This window comes from Manis javanica, chromosome 15, assembly GCF_040802235.1.
Source record: "Manis javanica isolate MJ-LG chromosome 15, MJ_LKY, whole genome shotgun sequence".
Taxonomy (NCBI): domain Eukaryota; kingdom Metazoa; phylum Chordata; class Mammalia; order Pholidota; family Manidae; genus Manis; species Manis javanica.
In genome coordinates, this window is record NC_133170.1 from 4515377 (window position 1) to 4534622 (window position 19246).

General features: G+C 43.5%; 1 protein-coding gene across 1 annotated transcript in view; it reads left to right on the forward strand.

Annotated features, from left to right (window-relative positions):
- The first annotated feature begins 1649 nt into the window (after positions 1–1649).
- SLC2A13 (solute carrier family 2 member 13) overlaps positions 1650–19246 on the forward strand; it is a 244959-nt gene continuing 227362 nt past the window's right edge. The window contains exon 1 of the mRNA XM_037009940.2: positions 1650–2330. Within this exon, the coding sequence (XP_036865835.2) occupies positions 1784–2330 (547 nt within the window). The 5' untranslated portion in view covers positions 1650–1783. The remainder of the gene's footprint in view (positions 2331–19246) is intronic.

Sequence of the window (19246 nt, forward strand, 5' to 3'; positions counted from 1 at the left end):
TTAACTCTCTGATGCCTTCTTTCCAGGTCCTATTTTCTTTTCAGAAGGATCCTAACCTTGGGTATGCAAATGCCCTGATGATACAGAACAGAATCGTTTTAAGAAATTTAGTGTTCTGTGACACAAAACCTGAATTTCCAGCACGGGGTTCTCAGGAGCATTCAGTACACCTGCAAACAGTCAACGGCAGCTTCATCCATCACAGCACCTGCGGATTCTCCTCTGCGGCGCCTTCCCTTCGGAAGCGGAGGACCTGCTTACCACCAGGGGGCGGACTTCTACAGTCGTCGGCACCGGAAAAGGCTCCTCCTACCTGAAGCTTTTCTTAAGTCTAAATATTAAAGAGTATATTGCTACAGAGCTAAAAGCTCTTTTTGTTTAACTGATCCCTGGGAGTGATAACAGAGCGTTGCTTTAAAAGCCACTGGATAAGTTTCAACATTTAAGTCCTCTGAGCTCATAACATTTTTTCCCGGTTGCTGGAAAGGAACGTGTAATATGGAGATAATCATGCCTGGTATTCCCAGTGAAAGCAACTTTGACAAAGTCTAATCATTTTTTACTGAAAAGTAGGGATGGCAACATCCTTTTCTATAAAAGGAAAAAGGTTTAAACGGAATGAAAACCAGGTCTCAAAAAAAAAAAAAGGAAATGAAAGAACCCCGGGACTTTAAGGAATAGTATCAGCTGAATCTTTGCCTCGTGCCCTCGGCCTGACGAATGAAAGCCAAGTAATCTTTGTCTTTAGATGTGCGTTTGTATAAAATGCTTTACAAATGATTTGAATCAAAGAGAAGGCGGACCCAACAACCCCAGTTAACGGTTCACAAATTTGGTTGCCAATGATGCCATCTTATTTGCAAACAGCACACTTAAGGGAGTTAAAATGGCCCCTGCAAATGGAGGGCAATAGTGGGGGTGTCTCAGGTGAGAAGACAGCCTGCCTTTTGGTGAGATAGCCTATTCACTCACAGGTTTCTGGGGTTTACTTTCTGCAGGTGGATTTTAGTTTACTTAGTTATCCACGAAGGGCATGTATAAATGTGACTTTCTTTTTGTCTGAGGGACCCGTGGATGTTTGGGATTCACCTGGGAGATACATTATCTCAGTTCTCAGTGGGTTAAGATGTCCCATGGCTTTAAGCATACATGGAGGAGGGACTGGCAACGAAAGGAAAGTGGAACAGGATGGGAGAACCCAGTCCTGAATTGCCCCAGAACAAACTCATTTATGCCACACTATTGCAAAGGGAAGGGCGCCTGCTATGCAGCACATCAGGGCGTTTCTTGCCGAGGCCCTTTCGGCTTGGCCCACCCCAGGCTGCTAGAAGGCGGGTCAGGATGCTCCGGGGCGCGCTGTGCCCTTCCTCTACCGCGCTGCGGTTCCCGGCTGCCGCACCCCCTTCCCGGGAAGCCTACTGCCAGCGTGCCCCGGGCCAGGCTGATGCCCTGCAGCCACCCCGACCCCGAGCGCAGGAGCCTCGGCCTCCGCGTGCGGCCCGGGGCGGGGCGGGGCGTCCCGAGGCCCCGCCCGCGCACGTGACCGCGGCCCCGCCCCCGCCGCGCCGCAGCGCCAGCTCGGCAGGCTCGAGGCGGGAGCCGGGGAGCCGGGCACCCGGGGCTGCAAGTCCGCGGCGCGCGAGCCCGGCGGGCGACAAGTTTCTCCAGCGCGGCGGCGGCGAAGCGGGAGCGGGAGGAGCAGGCGGCGGCTGCGCCCGCCCGCCCGGGCCCCGCGCCGAGGCCGCCGGCCGCGGAGCCCCCCGGGGGCGCGGGCGCCTGCCCCATGTCCCGCAAGGCGGGCGCGGACGCGGAGTACACGCTGCGCAGCCTGAGCAGCCTCATGGGCGAGCGGCGCCGCCGGCAGCAGGAGCCGGGCGCGCCGGGCGCCGCCGGGGAGCGCAGCCTGCTGGCGGCCGCCGGCTCGAGCGCCAGCCTGCAGGGCGCGGGCGCGGGCGGCGCGGACCTGGAGCGCGCGGCGCGGCGGCAGTTCCAGCAGGACGAGACGCCCGCCTTCGTGTACGTGGCGGCCGTGTTCTCGGCGCTCGGCGGCTTCCTGTTCGGCTACGACACCGGCGTGGTGTCGGGGGCCATGCTGCTGCTCAAGCGGCAGCTCGGCCTGGACGCGCTGTGGCAGGAGCTGCTGGTGTCCAGCACGGTGGGGGCGGCCGCCGTGGCGGCGCTGGCCGGCGGGGCCCTCAACGGCGCGCTCGGCCGCCGCGCCGCCATCCTGCTGGCCAGCGCGCTCTTCGCCGCCGGCTCGGCGGTGCTGGCCGCGGCGGGCGACAAGGAGGCGCTGCTCGCTGGCCGCCTGGTCGTGGGGCTCGGCATCGGTGAGTCCGGGGCCCCGCCCCTCCCGGCCGCGCGGGCGCGCAGGTGGCGCGGTGGTCGCCCTGATCCAGCCCAGCCTGACGCCGCCGGCAGGTCCCCCCTGGTGCGCGGCCAGCCCCTTTCCCCTCGAGGTCCCAGACTCGCAGCCCAACACTCTTCCAAGGCACAGGAAGGGACATTTTGAAGTTAATTCTGCTGCGTTCTTGCGCAAAAGCTGCCCTTTGCTACCCATCCTCGCATCTCTTTGCTGTTTTGTTTTGTTTTTTCTCTTTTCGCTTTTACTTTTGGTATGACTGCCTTTTGCTTTCCTCTTTCCCACATAAATTCCTTATGGAATCCATTTATCCGACTGCACATGTAGAAACCTAAAACCCAGCTCACCGAAAGATCCAAATCTTTTTTGCTGACCTTTCCTTTAAATCCGTATTAACCCATTCTCCTTTTTATTTCGCTTCTCCTGCTTTCCCCTTGGGACCCAAATTATCCATCAAAGGTCATGTTCGCTTCCTAAATTTGTTTAGGAGGAACTCCCCCCTGTGCATAAATGCCCAGCAAGTTAGATGTTTGCAATTATTTCAAAAATGAAGGGGTTATGTTTGCCCTGGCATTGGTTTTTCACCCTAGTTGCTGAGCAGGGGAGGTGCAGTTGGCAAGTTCTTGGCAGATGGAAGCTATTTGGAATGTGCTCATTATTATTAGAAAGCATCTCAGCAATTTTTAGAAGACACATTGCTGAGACTTTTTTAAATGTTCCTTTTCATAATTCAGTGTTTCCTGTAGGGTGCTATTGAAGTATCTCTTCCCTGTAATTAGACCTTGATGAAAGCCCCGGAAACCTGTGGCCCCTGGGGGTCTGTCCACACTCCTTGTTTGACGTCTATGTTTTTCATTCCAAGGGGAAGGGAGCCCCATTGATACAGCTCCATGCTGGAAACCGTGAACCTAAACCAGCCCACGCTCTACGCCAACTCTGTCATTACCGACCTCCCTTGTTTGTTGGCTGTAGTTGTTACGTCTGAGGCAGGGCAAGGCTGTCCCTACAGTGTTGCCACCTAGAAGTGCCAGATGACAAGTACAGCTGAAATGAAACCTCTTTTCATAAGAAAGACCTGAGCTCAGGACCCTTCAACAAGTCACCTGTGGTTAAAGTCAAATGATTCATTTGACAGTGTTCTCTGCCTGGGATACCCAGACCACGTTTTCGTTTCTTTCCACGTAGAAATACCAGTTTTAGGCAGCAAAACTACTGAGTCTTATTTGTGATTGCTAAATGGAATGTTTTGCAGAAATCTCTGAATGAAGCCTCCTAGTGTTTAGCTGTAGCAAGTATTGATACAATGTTTACTCATTTATCTGATGGGAAACTTGAGCCCAGTTGTGGGTCGGGCCCCCTTTCAGACGTTGTAAAATGGTAGGAGCATTTGTATTCCAGTAGGAGTGGCAGGTTGGGACCAGAGCAAGGTAGGATTTGCTGAGCTGCATAAGGTAGGCTCTCAGAAGGGCCGATGGATTCAACAAGGGAACGGGTACCCCCAAAAGAGAGAAGCCAGAAGTGGCTCTTCCTGATGGAGACGGTGTGTTGATGCACCAGTGGTTAGCAGTGTGCATGAGGAAAGGACCTACTAGGTGAGTAAAGGGCAGCATAGGGCATGCTTGGGGGACAAGGTGACATAATTAAGAGGAGGAGTGGAGAAAGATTGCAGAGGTTGGTGTGCAGGAACTGTGGGCGTCTCTGTCTCACAGCCACTTTGTGGCATCTGGGCAGCAGCCCAGTTAGGATGTGGTCCCGTTGGGCCTGGAATGGCCTGTCTCACTGCTCCAGGATGACACTTGGAGAATGGAAGCTCTGACACGAAGCATCATAAAAGCCCTCTTAGATCATGAAGAGTGATTTAAGGCCATAAACAGGCTTTGAAATAAGACACAAGGCACTTTACCACCACATTTCAAATTAGGATCTTTGCAAGGCATGTAATATACATGTAAAATCCTTAAAACTCACAGAGATTACCAACCTCCCAAAAGAGAAGCCGGAGTATTGTTTTTCTTAAACTACCAGGAAGTGGGTCCCTAACATCAGATGTTTTAAGGACACTAAATATGTGTTTATTTCATGCTGCTTTGTTTTTAAGTAGTTACATTTTATATGTGGTCAGGAATTTGCTTTTTTCCCTCCATGGGTCTTTTGATACTTTGTAAATGTTGGTGAATAACAAAATGTGGCTTCTCATTCCCTTCTCAGACAGGTTTGCAATGATACCTCACTTTCTTCCAGAGATTTACCTGTGATAAATATAGAACCCTTGGGGACAGGGCTTTTATTGTTGTTCACTGATGAATCCTAGCGGCAAGAGGCATGCTGATTAGATAACTAGTAAGCAGAAACATTAAAAAAAAGTCCACTGCTGGCAGGGTACCACTTAAAGTTAGGATTTTTTCAAAGTGTATTATCAGAATATTTGAAAGCCTATCTAAGGGTTTTAGTTTTTAATAGTTTAGTAAAATAAAACCATTCACCTATTCAACAAATGCTAATTAAGGTTTTGTTATAGATTCAGATTTGGAGTAGGCAGTAATTATATATTTTTTAAAAACCCTCCAGGTGTTCATTTTTCACTGGAACAGAAAGACCATCAATAAGCAATTAAAATGCTTTAGAGGTTTTTCTAAGTGCCCTGGGAAACACCAAAGAGTGGGTGGTTGATTCTTGCGAGGAAGTAAATAGAACACAGAATTAATGAGGTTTTACATAAACATTTAAACTGGGAGTTTGAAGGGTAAGTAGGAGTTCAGCAGATGGAGAGAGAGCTGGGAAAAGAACTAATATTTGTATACCAGGTACCTGTTACTTTGTGTATGTTCTCTCTAATCCTTTGAACTCCGAAATAGGTGTGAAACGGGTCTCCTTTTACTGGATGTGGAAACAGCTTATAGGAGTTAAAGGACAAGGTTACCGGTACAAAGTCTGGTTAAAAAAACAAAGACTAGGCATCTTTATTGGGCATTTACAGTCGATTTAGCAGCAGGTGGAAACACACAGAAGAAACAGTGTTTGAGGCATAAAGTGAGTGAAAGATGGAGAAGGGGTGGTGATGAAACTGTGATTTTTTTTTAAGTGGGGGTCTTAGGTTGAATAGGGTTTATTTGGCCATGCCAGTGTAGGGACAGTCATTGGAGATTTTTAGCTATAAATCATATGATGAAATATGATGAGATTAAACATCCTTTGAATATGCTCTCTCTCTCTCTCTTTTTAATCCCCATTCTGCTATTGAATTACCACTTTCTTCCCCAAACCTTCTTGGCCTTTTTGAATTTTGCAGTATTAGAAACCTCTGCTGAGATGGTTACTGCAGGGTGGGTGAAGCATACTGTGTGGTCGAGAGTTATTGGAACAGGAAGTCAGTAGGGCCTTCAACAGAAACGTTTGAAAGAAATAAAGATTAGGAAGCAGGAGAGAGTGTATGTAGTTTGTATTAAATGAGTCATATGGTGAAAGACAAGCATCAGAAATCAGGGTTATTTGTATTTTTTTTTTTTAGATTAGGGATCAATTTCCTATACAAGGCACAACAAACTCAATTTGCATAGTACCTGTCTGAATATGGCATTATTTTAGATTTTTGTTTTCACCTCCACATTCCATATTAGGATCTTTGCAAAGCATGTAATTTACATGTAGAATCCTTAAAACTCACAAAGATTACCAACCTCCCCAAAGAGAACTCACAGGATTTTTTTTTTCTTTTTTAATCTACAAGGAAGTGGGTACCTACCATAAGCATATTTTTAGGGACATGTTCTCTCTTGGTTCCTCTGATATTTGCTCTTATCCTGGACTTGAGTTCCAGGACCAGACTTTCTTCATTGTTCCTGCTCTACCACCATTGGCCCCCCAAACTTTTTAAGCTTTGAAGATTCAAATTTCAAATAGGTCACAAGTTTGCAATCCCAGACCTTTTACCTTATCCTACAGGCTTATCTTACTCTGTTATATCCTTTCCACACAATGACATTTGCAAGTGTTGGGAAGTATTGTATCTATAGTCAAAGTTTCTAGGTGTGGTTGGGTATTAGGGGGTGGAAGGAATGTGAATTTGCACAGGTTTGCTTTGTTATCTGGGACCCTGTAGCTCTTGTGCATAACATACACTCAAAGTTGTCTAAAAGGGGCGAATTACAAGAACACAGTTCTGTTATTGTTAGCATGTATGTAGTCAGCCAGAAAGCACACAATCTATCCCTTTCTCTGTGGTGTTGGCATTTACACTGGGGCTCATTATAAGTGGAGATTTAGTGCCTGTGTAGGGGATAGTAAGTGTCAAAATTCAGATACCCTCTAATATTCAGTACTTTTACTGAGAATTGATGTACAGGACTGGGTTTATTAAATTGACCTTAGATTTGCGTCAGTTTCTCAACTCTCAGCTTCTGTCCCCATTCTTCCTCCACAGCAACATAATTTGTAGGGGCATTTGAAGCTTGTAAATGGGATGGTGTGTAGTTGGTATGGTATACTTCTAAAAATAACAGGTTTTTTTTTTTCAAATAGCTCTTTGAGTTATTTCTTAATGCAAAGCAAGTGTAAAATATTGTTTGATCAAAAAAACATGCAATACTGAGATTAATGTCAGTGAAGAATTTTGTTTAACGTAAGCAGTTTGCCAGAATCAGCCAGATTTTTAAATAATCAGCTAATGTAATTTTTTGGGTGTGATAATTTGTTTTTGTTGTTACCTACCCCTCTCCCCCCAAGCCCCACACAGCCCTAATTTCTTTCAATGTCATCTTTTAAGGCAGGATTTCTATATCAGATTTGTGTTCTCTGCTGGTATGAAAGTGATGTATAAAACTGCATTGGCTTCCTTCATTTCCTTGTTTCATGTGCAGTAACTGTGTGTGTGCAATGCTGCCTCACTTTGGTATCAGGAGGCCCTGGCACTGCAGAGTTAGGTGAGGGTTGGCACCTAGTTATGTTTGCCTAGGATTGTAACACCCCAAGCGAGCTGTCAGTAAGATGACAGAAGTCTGTCATCATGAGCTCTAGGAAGTTGTTCAGGTGACCTCTATACAAAACATTGCTTTACTCATCTGCCCATGTTTCCCTCTCCCTTTTAAGTTCAGAGTAAGAACACAGTCTAAGGTGACTAATTTAATGTACCCTTGGCTTTAACACGTCTAATGATATAGCCCCTGCTGGTAGATCTCAAAGAGCAAGCCATCTTTACTGTTTTTACCCTAAAGTGCCTGAGACTATTTTCCTTCCCTTTTCTTGGACTGAATTGATTGGTTCCTTTATGCATCCTTCCTGTCTATGCTTTTTTCATTTCTCTAACTTTCTTTTTCCTTTGACTTTCAGAGTAAATAGTACAAAGTCTTCCATAAAGAAAACTACCATTGTCAGGAGGAAAAATCTGAACTCAGAAAACCCCAAAATGTTTTTCCACATTTAACATTTAATTTCCCTGGGTGCAGAGAGAAAATAGCCAAGTTTAACAGATACTTCTAAATGCTAGCTTAGAGTACCGCATGCTGTGTACTTAGCCTTTTATTAAATTCTAAAACCACTATTTGGAATGCTGTGGTCTGGAATGTCAGAAGCTACACTCAGGAACCTTATTTTGCACCAAGAGAAAGCAGTGGCCCAGGGGTCACCAGTGTGTGGGGTCACCAACATTTTTCATGTGATTTCATCACCTCCCAGTCCCGCTCCGGGGGCGTCCCCAGTCACTTCACGGCAGATGTGACCTGGCAATGGATCTGGCTGCCAACGCCCTGAAAGTTCGTTCACTGCTTCTTCTGTGCCAAGTACTCTTCGAAACGTTCTGCATATATTAATTCACATAATCTTCATGATAATCCAGCAGGATAAAACTGTAACCTTTTGAGAGGAAGATGTTTAGGCACAAAGAGAGGAAGTGACTTTAAGGTCCCAGAGCTGCGAGCAGAGGGGTCAGCGCTGGCGGCCAAGAGATCTGGTCTGCAGTGGGCGCGCCTGGCTGCTCCGTGACCCTCTCCTCCCCGAACCTGCGTATTGCCCTTTACCATGTTAGGTGGCCACTGCTTTTAAAATAGCAGCTTTCTTTTTCAGCGAGCTTTTCGAGAGCACAGCCATGGCATATCAAGGCGTAGAAAGGAGGAGAGCAGGGTGGTTTCTTTCTCTGGCTGAGCCTGTGAACAGGGGTGCCTACAGTCAAGGCTGACAGGTTGTTCAGGGTGAATATGGAGCCCCTGAAGCTGTACAACCAGAGAGGTTGCGTTTACATTTGATAGAGTGAAAATGGGGCCGCCAGGAGTTGGACAGCACAGGGGTTCTGCCTAGGATACAGCAACCACAATTTTAGAAATGCTTTTTCTGCTTTTCCCTTTAACTCATGATCTCTGTGCTTGGAACATGCTTTTTCGTAACATTCTCTCTGCTCTTGTGCCACAGCCATTTACAGAGGGATGACTTTGTTCTGGAGACGGGAAGATAAAAATAGTCCCTGTTCCTAAAAGACCTAAATCCAGGTGGGAAAGACAAGCACGAGAGCACCGGACTGTGTGAATCCTGTGACAGAGTGGCCATGGGGAGGCTCGCTCATCCTCCCGGGCCCAGCTTACCTGAACGCTTCTGCAGCTGGCCTCCGCTAAATGGCAGCGCTTTCTCTGAACCTCACTCGGGGCTTTTAACTGCACCTTCCTTGCAGTTGATCTTCTTGGCCACAACGTGGCTCCCCTGGTAGACCAGAAAGCCCTGGGGTTAGCTAGCTAGGTATTAACAGTATTTAGTACCCTGTTTATATACTAAGCTCTTACATATGTAGCAAACTAAAGAATGCATAAAGGTAATAACCCAGCAGAGAATTTTGCCACAGCGGGACACTAGAAGCCCTCAGATCCCCACTTAACCACTGCACTGTTAGTTCAGAAAGCTGAGTGACGTGGCGAGGCCTGGGCACACACCCTGGCTGGTTGCTTACTGCCTCAGTTTCCTCCTCAGGAGATGGGGCACTGTTGACCTTGTAGGTAGGTCCTTCCACAGTGCGTGACAGGGTAAAGCATCAGTGTGCGTTAACATTCACAGAGCAGCTGTATATCCTTTGTTAAGTGAGAGTATTTACAAGTAGGGTGGTTGTGGAAACTAAATGAGCTAGTGCACGTAAAAGGACTTGGCTGTTAGTAGCTGATAGCTATTACCAGGTGTAGCCATCGCGATCATGCCCTAAGACTCTACAATCAAGGGAAACAAAATTATCACTAGATATGAATGTTTATCATAACTGGTAACAGATGAGTAAGAATTCCGTAGTCTAATTCGAACAAAGAAAGAAGATGGAATGAGCAGTTACCCAGCGGGGCAGTGCTCTTACAGGTGGCCGTTTATATTGTTATACTTCTAGCAAGACAGGTCAAGGTTTGAGTTGGGTCTTGAAGTAAGTTGTACGTTGTCTAAGAGAAGGGTACTCTTCTGGTGGGGGGCAGGGGGGAGTGATCCGGTGAAGCATTGAGGAGAACCGGGTTTCCTTGGCTGGGTGAGGGGCGTGAGTTAGAGTGCAGCACAAGTGTGAACCTACTTGTTAGCATGTCATCTTGGCTGGTAGGGAGGGGACAGCTGAAGCTGCGACTTTGGGTGGATCTGATAATATTTTGCTTGTCTGTTTATTGGCAAATAGTTCAATTCCCTGTGGGAAAGAGATCTGCCTTTTAAGAGGCAAAGAATGAATAGTTTTAATAAAAACTTGAATAGCTTTGGAATATAAAGAATTTTAATAATGGAAGCTTTCATATAAAACTCCCATCATCCTTATTTTGGGCCCGGTTTATGATTCTGTGTCAGGAGCTCATTGCATATGACACAGAACATTGGAAACCAGAATCATGTGTATAGTCTTCAAGGATGAAACATTAACCACTTAATGGTTCGTTAGCAACTGTTATCGTTGTGGAAGAAAAATGCAATGACTGAAAATGAGTTGCAAACATGACTAACAGTAGATTTCAAAGGTTTTTGAAATATAGGCATCCTTACAAATTAATATCAGGGTAAAACAGTTACTGTCATGTCTACCTCATTCTAATATTTACTGTGAAGTCATAAAATAGCTTTCATACCCCTCCACTATATTTGGGTGGAGATGTACAGTCCAGTGCAACGTGGCCATTTGTGATTTTGTGGGTGAGATGACATGTGTATCTGGATTATCTCAGAGGTCATTCAGGCCCCCAGGCCTCCTGCCCACCTGGCAGTGAAGTCAGTGAGGCTGGAAAACATGCAGAAAACACATAAAACCCAAAATAGTTCGAGTCCTCTGTCCTGCCTCTTGAAAGCAAGCTTGCTGGGAGTTTGTATAAAATTTCTTTGTATTCACTCCTGTGTTAGGGAAATATTTTTAGGAGTTTACTGTCATTCTTCTCTGTGTTGACCTTTTTAAATGATTTCCAGTGTTAAAATTCATCTAATATGCAGAGAACATGGAATTCTGGCAAATGGTCATATTTCCTTGAGTACTCTCTATGTATCTGTGGAAATCTCTTTTCTCGGTTTCCTGGGATGTAATGCTTATGTAAAAGAAGCTTATTAGAGGTACTGTAAAAAAAGTCAAAATATGATAGATTCTAAAAGAAAGCCCATCCTTTATGCTGATGTGTGTATGTGTTTTGTGTGTGTTCATTCACTAACCAATGTTAGTGTTTCCCTCAGTGTAAGAGTGAGTTAAAGGAAGTGCAGAGAGGTTAGGACAGTGCTGAGATTCAAATCCAGGTTTCTGATCAAGGACCACTGTCCCCCTGTCTCTCCTTTATATTATGCATCCAGTTCTTGATTGTGAAAGTTAAGTATAGTCTCAACAACATGTCCTAGGTTAGTGTATATATTTATTAATGCACTCAGAATTAAAATCCTATAAGATACTTTATAGAATTTTTTAAATGATTTTGGGGGAACAGTAATGAAAGACAAGAATGCAGCTTGATAGAAAGTAATTACTCCAGATATATAACATGCTATATATAGTATAATAACATATTATTAAAAGCAGAAGATAGAATAATGGAACAAAAATTTCAGCACTAGAGCCAACTACTTGTAAGAGCTTACTGTAGCACAAATCACATAAGATGATGGGGAAAAGAAATAATTGCTAATAAATAATCAAGAAGAAATAATATGAGCACAAATAATGTAAATGAAATTCAGATCTCATTCTCATATATTGGTTTAAAAGTCTAAGGTTTAAAAAATAGGAATGGAGTGTTTTCTTTCTTTTAATCTATTTCAGTGGCATGATTCATTATATTATAATTTTAAAAACCTCCTTAAGAGGTTTTAAAAGCAAGATGACAGATTGGAAAAATATTGTGAGCACATATACTTACCTAAAAGAAAATATATTTATGCAAAAGTAGACTGTTTACTAATTGCATTTTCCCTTACTGTAAATAAACACTTGGGAAAGTGTTAAGTCTTGTTGATACTTAGAAGTGAAAATTAAAGTAACATAGTACCTACTAAATTAGCAAATTAGGAAAAACTCAGGGCTAGTTGTACCCTAGGAGAGATTTTCTGATTGTAAAATGGCACCTTTTTCTTTAGACCATATTCTAGATAATAACCAGGCGTATTGAACATGTTTCATACATTTGGTCTTTTGTTCATTAATTCAACAAACCTGTTTTGAATCACTGATACATATGAGATACCCAAGTGAACACTTGGAATACGGAAGTTAATATGGTGAGGTCTGTGTTTTTGGAGCGCATTTGTAAAACTGCTAACACTCTTTGGTCTGGAAGTTCCACTTGAAATAATATAGGGAAATAAAACTCATTTTGTATAAAGAAATTCATATATGTACAATATATAATTTTTAAAAAAACTGGAGAAAAACCTCCCAAGTGCCTAGGGCTTTGGAAATGATTAGGTGGACCATGGTATGTGGTAGATCATTACATTGCCATTAAAATGAAAACCTGTGGACCTAAGATACATATAAAGCATACATAGTAAGTCCGAAGAATAGAACCTAATTTGGACACACTGATTACAACTATGTAAAAAACTGTGGCTGGACATAGAGTTTGAAAGAAAGCATAGAAATACATATATATAGCTTACATATGGCGAAGTGGTCTTTAAATTTTTTTTTCCTACCTTTATATTTGTCATTATTCTGCCTGAAAATCAGATTTTTGCCTTTAAAACATATGGACACATAACAAAACGACTCTAGAAATAGGTTTTCTTTCCAAGTAAGACTTTATCTCATTCTATGGGGTGCAGTTTTTAAGAAATGGTGACAAAAATGCTAGAAAGGATCTAATTGTGTGACGGTTGCATGGATGTATTTTCTTCTCCCAGTTTTTAACTCACTGTATGAATCAACAAGGCCTCCTTGTATGTGGCGTTCATTTCCTGGATCTTATTTTCTGTATCCCCGGAAAGTGTCTTGTTTACTTTATCCCTGAGAAAAGGACCAGCAGTCAGAATGAGCGTGTCCTCCGCGGACTCCCTGCTGCCCTTTGCGGGTCCTGGGAGCCCTGGCTGGTGAGGCTGTCGGTGCTCCAGGCCGAGGTCAGCCCCTTCGCTCATGTTGAAAGCTGCCAATCTGGCTATTTGCTTTTTCTCATAAAATTTCCCCTTCTACTGGATCATTCCGTAAGCATGCACGCACGCTGCGTTTTCTTTCATTGGGGGGCTGGGGGTGCATCTTAAAAATCCTCTCACCCTAATCATCTTTCAGTTGCTATCCTGTTTGTCTCCTTTATGTAAGACAGCGGTCTGTGTTCTTCTGGTCATTTCCTGCCTGCTCGTTTGTGACCCGCCCACCCCCCGTCCCCCTGACAGGCTTTGTGCTTCTCTGGGTCGCCGTGCCCTCTGTGTTGCTGGACTCGGGACAGTTTTCAGTCCTGATCCTGCCTGACCGGCCAGAGGCATTTGAGACAGTAAATCACGCCTCTGTGCAGCGCTCTCTTGGGCTTTAAGGATGTCACCCTCTCTGGGTTTTATCATAGGTGGTTCCTTCTGAGCTGCCTCTGCAGATCCTCCCTTGTCCCCCAGGAACCTTGGCCCTGGCGAGCCCCAGGAGTCACTCTGTCGTATCCGGAGCGTGGCCTTGTGTTTGGGGACAGCCCAGACTTCTCCTGATCCCCTGCCTCTGTACCCAGCTTTCTGCTTTGCCCGCTGTCTTTCACCTACCAGGTGAGGGTGTCCTTCCTGGTGTTCAAGGTCCAGTGCCATGGGGTCATCCGTGATTCTCGCATGCCCCACATCCAAGCTGCCAGGAAATCCCTTGACTCTAGCCTCTAATTGTATGTGGAATCTATCTTTCATCACCACCACTTCTACTGTGCTGACCTAAAATGCCCTCTCTCACCTAGAGCATTGCAGATCTCCTATTTACCTGCCTTTTCTCCGTGTAACAGCCAGAATGATTCCTATAAAATACAAATCAGATGGTACTGCCCCAGTGACTCAAAGTGCTGCCCCTGGGGGCTCCCCATCTGGCCCAGAGTTAAAGCCAGTGGCCTTCAGTGCTCTCGCCCCCGCCTCCTTTGACGTCCCACTTCTCCTTTGCTCCTGCCCCAGCTGCCCTGGCTTCTAGGACTCGAGTCATCCCTCCAGGCCTCTGCACGGTGTGATCCCTCTGCGGGGAAAGCACCCCCAGACACCCACTGCATTCCATCACCTTTGTGTTTCCTCTTATTTCTTCCTCTGTCATCCTGTGTAAAGTGACGGCCCTTACCACTGGTGCACCCTACTCTATTATTTAAAAAAATTTTTCTCTCCCTGTGGTACTTTTATCTAGCTCACGTTTATGTCCCTTATTGTTTCCCTCTGCTAGACTGTATTCTCCGTGAAGGCAGGTCTTAATTTTCCTGATCCACCCCTGCATGGTACAGTGCCTGGTGTCTAACTGTCATGCAATAAATGTTTCATGAATAGGTAAAAAGTAAAACAGTATAACTGTGAGTAATTTTTGAGCTGAGACTGGATTATCTGTGCATCAGAGATAACAGAAAATTTGTGCAGTGGGTGGGGTAATTAAATGTTCCCTGGGGTTGCTTCTGACTCAAGTCTGTAGTTTCAAACTTATTATAGTTGAGTACAATAGATAATATTTTTAAATTAAGATATTTGAGCCTAACATTGTTCTCAGTACCTGGGGGACAAAAAGTGGATCTTTTCATTAGTTTTGCAAGTGCAAAGAATGAAAGTTGATCTGTGTGTGGAAAATGATCAGACAGACCCTGGGATGAACTTAGAGTAACTACATTGATACAGGACAGCGCAGTGGACTGGAACACACGTCCCCCTTCCTGCTTGTCCTTTCCGAATGCTGAGGGGTCTTAGGTCCCAGGCCTCCCCTCCTTCCTGGCTGGGAGATTCGTGGGAAGCGGAGCTGTGGTTCAGTAGTACCTTTGTAGTTGAGCCTGGAACTGAGGTGGGGCTGGGGGGTGGGGCGGTGGGTCACAGAAGCCCTGTCAATCTTCCGTGACCTTCAAATCATCTGTGATGGCTCTAGTTTCCAAAATTCAGTGAATCTTTCTCCTGGAGAATGCTAGAAATGGAGCTCAAAATTTCCTCTTGTTCTCTTAGTGCTAAATGCATATTTCATATTCTGTAATAGATTTCATTAAGTAGTTAAATGCTAGTAGCTTGGGGTTTGAAAAAAATATTATGGATCTGGTTATAATTTAGGGGACAATAACTGTATGTAAGTGCATTTTGATGTCAGAAATCTTAAGAAATGGCATTAAATTATGGAATTTTAGAAAGTATCATCTTGAGGTTGTTTTGATCCTTAGCTGATTTAGATTTTAATTCTGCCTATAAAAAGTGGGGTTATGTGTCAGGGGAAGCCCGTCTGTAACTTTTCATAGCAGTGACGTGACATTGTCGGTAGTTGAAACTGTGGTAATTAAACTACTAGTCTTATGTTAAGTTTTAAACTTATATTTGAATATAGGTGTTTCAGGTAAATGTGGATATTTAAACAAAATAATCAGATTGTGTTATGAAGACCTGGTGTTCAGTTTTTACCAGTGGTAATTCTAGTTTTTCATCTTGTAAACCCCTTCAACGCTTAGCACGTGGGAGACTGTCTTTGCGATCCCACACACACTTTATGCCTTTCTCCATACCCGTGTGTTCACCTATGTGGCAGACAGGTTCATACAGTACACTAGGCTCATATCATCGCTCTGGGTGGTAAAATGCAAGACAGTAATACAGATGAAGTCTACCTAGAGCGAGCACATCAGACTTCACAGAGAATTTGCTTCATAGGGTTCTAATATTGGCCAGTTGATAAAGTACTTTCCACTACAAGCTTTCCACAGTTCCTAGTGCTCAGTACATGCTCAATAAATATTACTACACAAATACACTGTATGCCATTATTCTGCAGTCAGCAGTTGGCTAATTCCAACTTTAATTGAAGTTCCAGTTTTTACTATTGTATACAAAAACACAGCCAAAGATTTGAACATCATGCTTTTATTTTTAGATCATATTTCCTCTTCCTCCTGTGAAGTAAATAGGAATAAATGACTCTTTAACAATAGTGTCAACATCAGTGAATTTTAAAGAATCTAATATTCTAATGAATGAATATATTCTCAATATTTAACTCACTGCCCCAAGTATGATACATAGGGTAGAATTCAGGAGTCTTATTTTATGTAAGACAAAGTATCAATCAATATATGTACATCTTTAAGAAGAGCCTCTTACTAAAGATCCTGTGGCAGTGACTTCATTTGCTTTTTCATAAGGTAATTTAAAATCCCACAGATATCAAGGATGTTATTTATTGCAAATGAACACATGTTGAGATTGGGACAGTAAGAACTCATTTCTTAAAAATCAGTTTTTTAACCTGATTAAGAAAAACAGGGATGTTGGAAAAGAAACAAAATTTTGTGATATTCATTGTGTCAAAATGCACAATCATTTTAGTCTTTGTGTAAGAGATCATGTTCTGGAACATTTTTGAAGTTATATTTTTCTAAATATTAACACCCATTTTCAAATATACATTTATATGTATTAAGCATTCAGAATTACAAGCATTTAAGCTTTGCATGTAGGTATATACTGCTGTGGTTAGGAGTTAACTCTTTATTTGCTTTAAGTGAACAACTATCAGGCCTAATCCAACTCAGATTAAAAGAATTTGTAGAGAATATTTGAATACTCAAAGCCACTGTCTGTAAAGTTATTTCTAAGCAGTCAAGAAGATGAGCTATGCAGAGATAAGACCTAAGCAGTTAATTGTTGAAAAGGGAATGAATTCTAGGAATTACAGATCTATAGACCTGATATTAATTCCCGGAAAAATCTAAACATATTATTAAAGTGAATTTGGAAACATTCAGAAAGAATCTGATGACTATTATGAGCTTTTGGGAGTTCACTAGGAACATGTCTTTTTAAACTAACCTCATTTTTTTTTTTCTTTGAAAGCATTGCTCGGCTGGTAGATGAGGGAAATCGTACAGATAAAGAATGTGACATATTCCTCTTGATTTAATGTATTTCTAGGACGTTTAGTTTGTACAAGGTGGTGAACAAAATAAACTTTATTAATCCTGTGGGGAATAATGATAAATGACCTCTGAATGTGGCAGATAAAATGCCGTGGTTAGTCGTATGCTGTGCCAGGGTTGAAGAGTAACCTGGGAGGAAGTTGCCCGTGGGTAACGACCCGGAGTTCAGGCGTCATGCCCCATCCCCATCAAATCTGGGGAGCCCAGGGCGAGCCACATGGCTCTTATGCTTGATAACAGGGTTAATATTCAAAATATTTTCAAGATACTGGAGTGCTTTTAAAAATTGAGAAAAATTTAACAGGTCGTAAGATTATATTTATATCTAACACACTTCAAGTGTTTGTGTTATTTCTTTTGATTCCCCCACTTAGACTTGGCCAGCAGTGAGACAGACTCCAGTGATCGTCCAGCAGGGAGTCTACAGGGCAGTCTACAGACTGTCCAAGCAGGCAGTCTGCATGTGGTACAGAGAGACCACCTGCTCAGGAGTTGGGAGAGGAGGCTGCATTGCATGCACAGCCTGGCTGGAGGACCTCTGTAGGGCCGCTTGATCTGAAGATTCTTAGGGCTGCTTCAGTGCTTGCAGTGAAGTGACTTCATCAGATCTGCAAGGGAACTTACCCTCTGAAATGGCATAAATCAGCGAAGATACTCAAGAGGGCAAGCTGCTTACGGCAGTGGGAACAGTGTCAACAGTGTCCCCTCTCTGTAACTTCCTACAAGGGTTTAGTAAATGTTTTGACTCGTAACACCTGAGTCTCTGTATTTCACTACTTTTGGCTTCTGTCATTTGAATGACCAAATTCCCTTTTCTTGAATATAGTTTGACACTGTTCTTATGAAATCCACAGCATTCTTATGTTTTTGTAAGGAGAATTTGTGAAACATGAAGATGACTCTGAAAGCTGTGTCTCTGGCATCTTCTCTGGGGCTCCTCAATTGTCTCTTGACTCTTTAAATAATTCATTCTGTACTTGCACGATTCCTTTCAAGAAAACCAATTGTTTAGTGTTCTTGAGGTCATTGACTTGCAAATAATCTTGTGCTCTTCAGCACTTTCTCGGGAAATTTACCAATTTCTGAAAAACTAGAAATTATTTCCACCCTCACTCTAGTTGTAATTGAGTATTGAAAGCAGATACTCAGAGATGAATATACTCTCAAAACCAGTAGGTGCAGGCTTCATACTTCACATTTTTTGACAAGATAAACATTCATCTTCAATTTTGTTAAAAATTATTTCACCCAAGAAATTGCTTAAAAACCAAAGCCTGTGGTTTTTGTCACACGCCTTCCCTGGAGTTCAGCTTCCCACCATCCCTCCCCGACCCTCACTGCACTTCGGTGTTTTTATTCTTCGGTGAAAAGGTTGGCGTTTCTCAAGCTTACGTGACGTGTGAGTACAGGCATTTTTAGAGCGCCTCTTCTGTGTTTACTCTGTATTGTAACACGCAGTATACATGGTACACTTGCTGTGTCAGCCCTGCCTCCAGACAAGACCCCAAGGCTTCCCCCGCCGGAGTAATACCCCCACCCCCATCCTCCCTCCCCATATGGAGCTTCTGGAGCTGTGGTAGGTCTTCAGGTAACATTTACCTTTCATTAGAAAATGGCCATGGTCAATTTTTTTGGGTTCAAAAAGGTATTTTTGAAGAATCTATGATTCTAACCACCAAACAGTGGAATGACTAGTTAGGTGTGATTTCTTCCAAGTTGTAATTATGTGTGATGCTGAGGTCAGTCAGAAAGAAAGCAATCTTAAAATGAAGTGGTCTTAGTAAGACCAGTGTTTAAATATCATCTTTTTTCAATTTAGATGTTGATGAATTATTCAGGTCCTACCAAGCAGTTTTTTTAAGAACTGCCTGCTTTGGGGCTCACCATCTTTAACTGTTCCCCTTTTGAGCTCTGCATCTTAAAAGAAATGCTGTCCCTCTGATTGCTGTTATTTAACAGGTTAACATTTTGGGGCCATCAAAACAGAGGGGTTCTCTCTCTCCCTCCTTTTCTTCATCCGTACAAAATTGTAAAGTACAGTACAAGTAAAACCTTTGAGGGTTAGGAAGAGGTAACATTCTGTCTGTAGTCTTATTTATTTAAAAATTTTTATTTTGGGAAAAGCACTTAACATGAGATCTACCCTCTTAGCCAATGTTTAAATCTATGGTGAATTGATAACTGTAGGTGCAATGCCATATGGCAGATGTCTGGAACTTACTATGCTCACTGAGACCTTATGCCCATTGATGAGCAGCCCCCATCAGCCCCTGGGTGCCCCAACATTACTCTTTCCTTCTCTGTGTTTGACTATTTCAGAGTCTTCTCATAAGTAGGTCATGTTGCCATCTTAAACCGTACTCAGCTCGTAGAGCAGTGCAGGGCATGC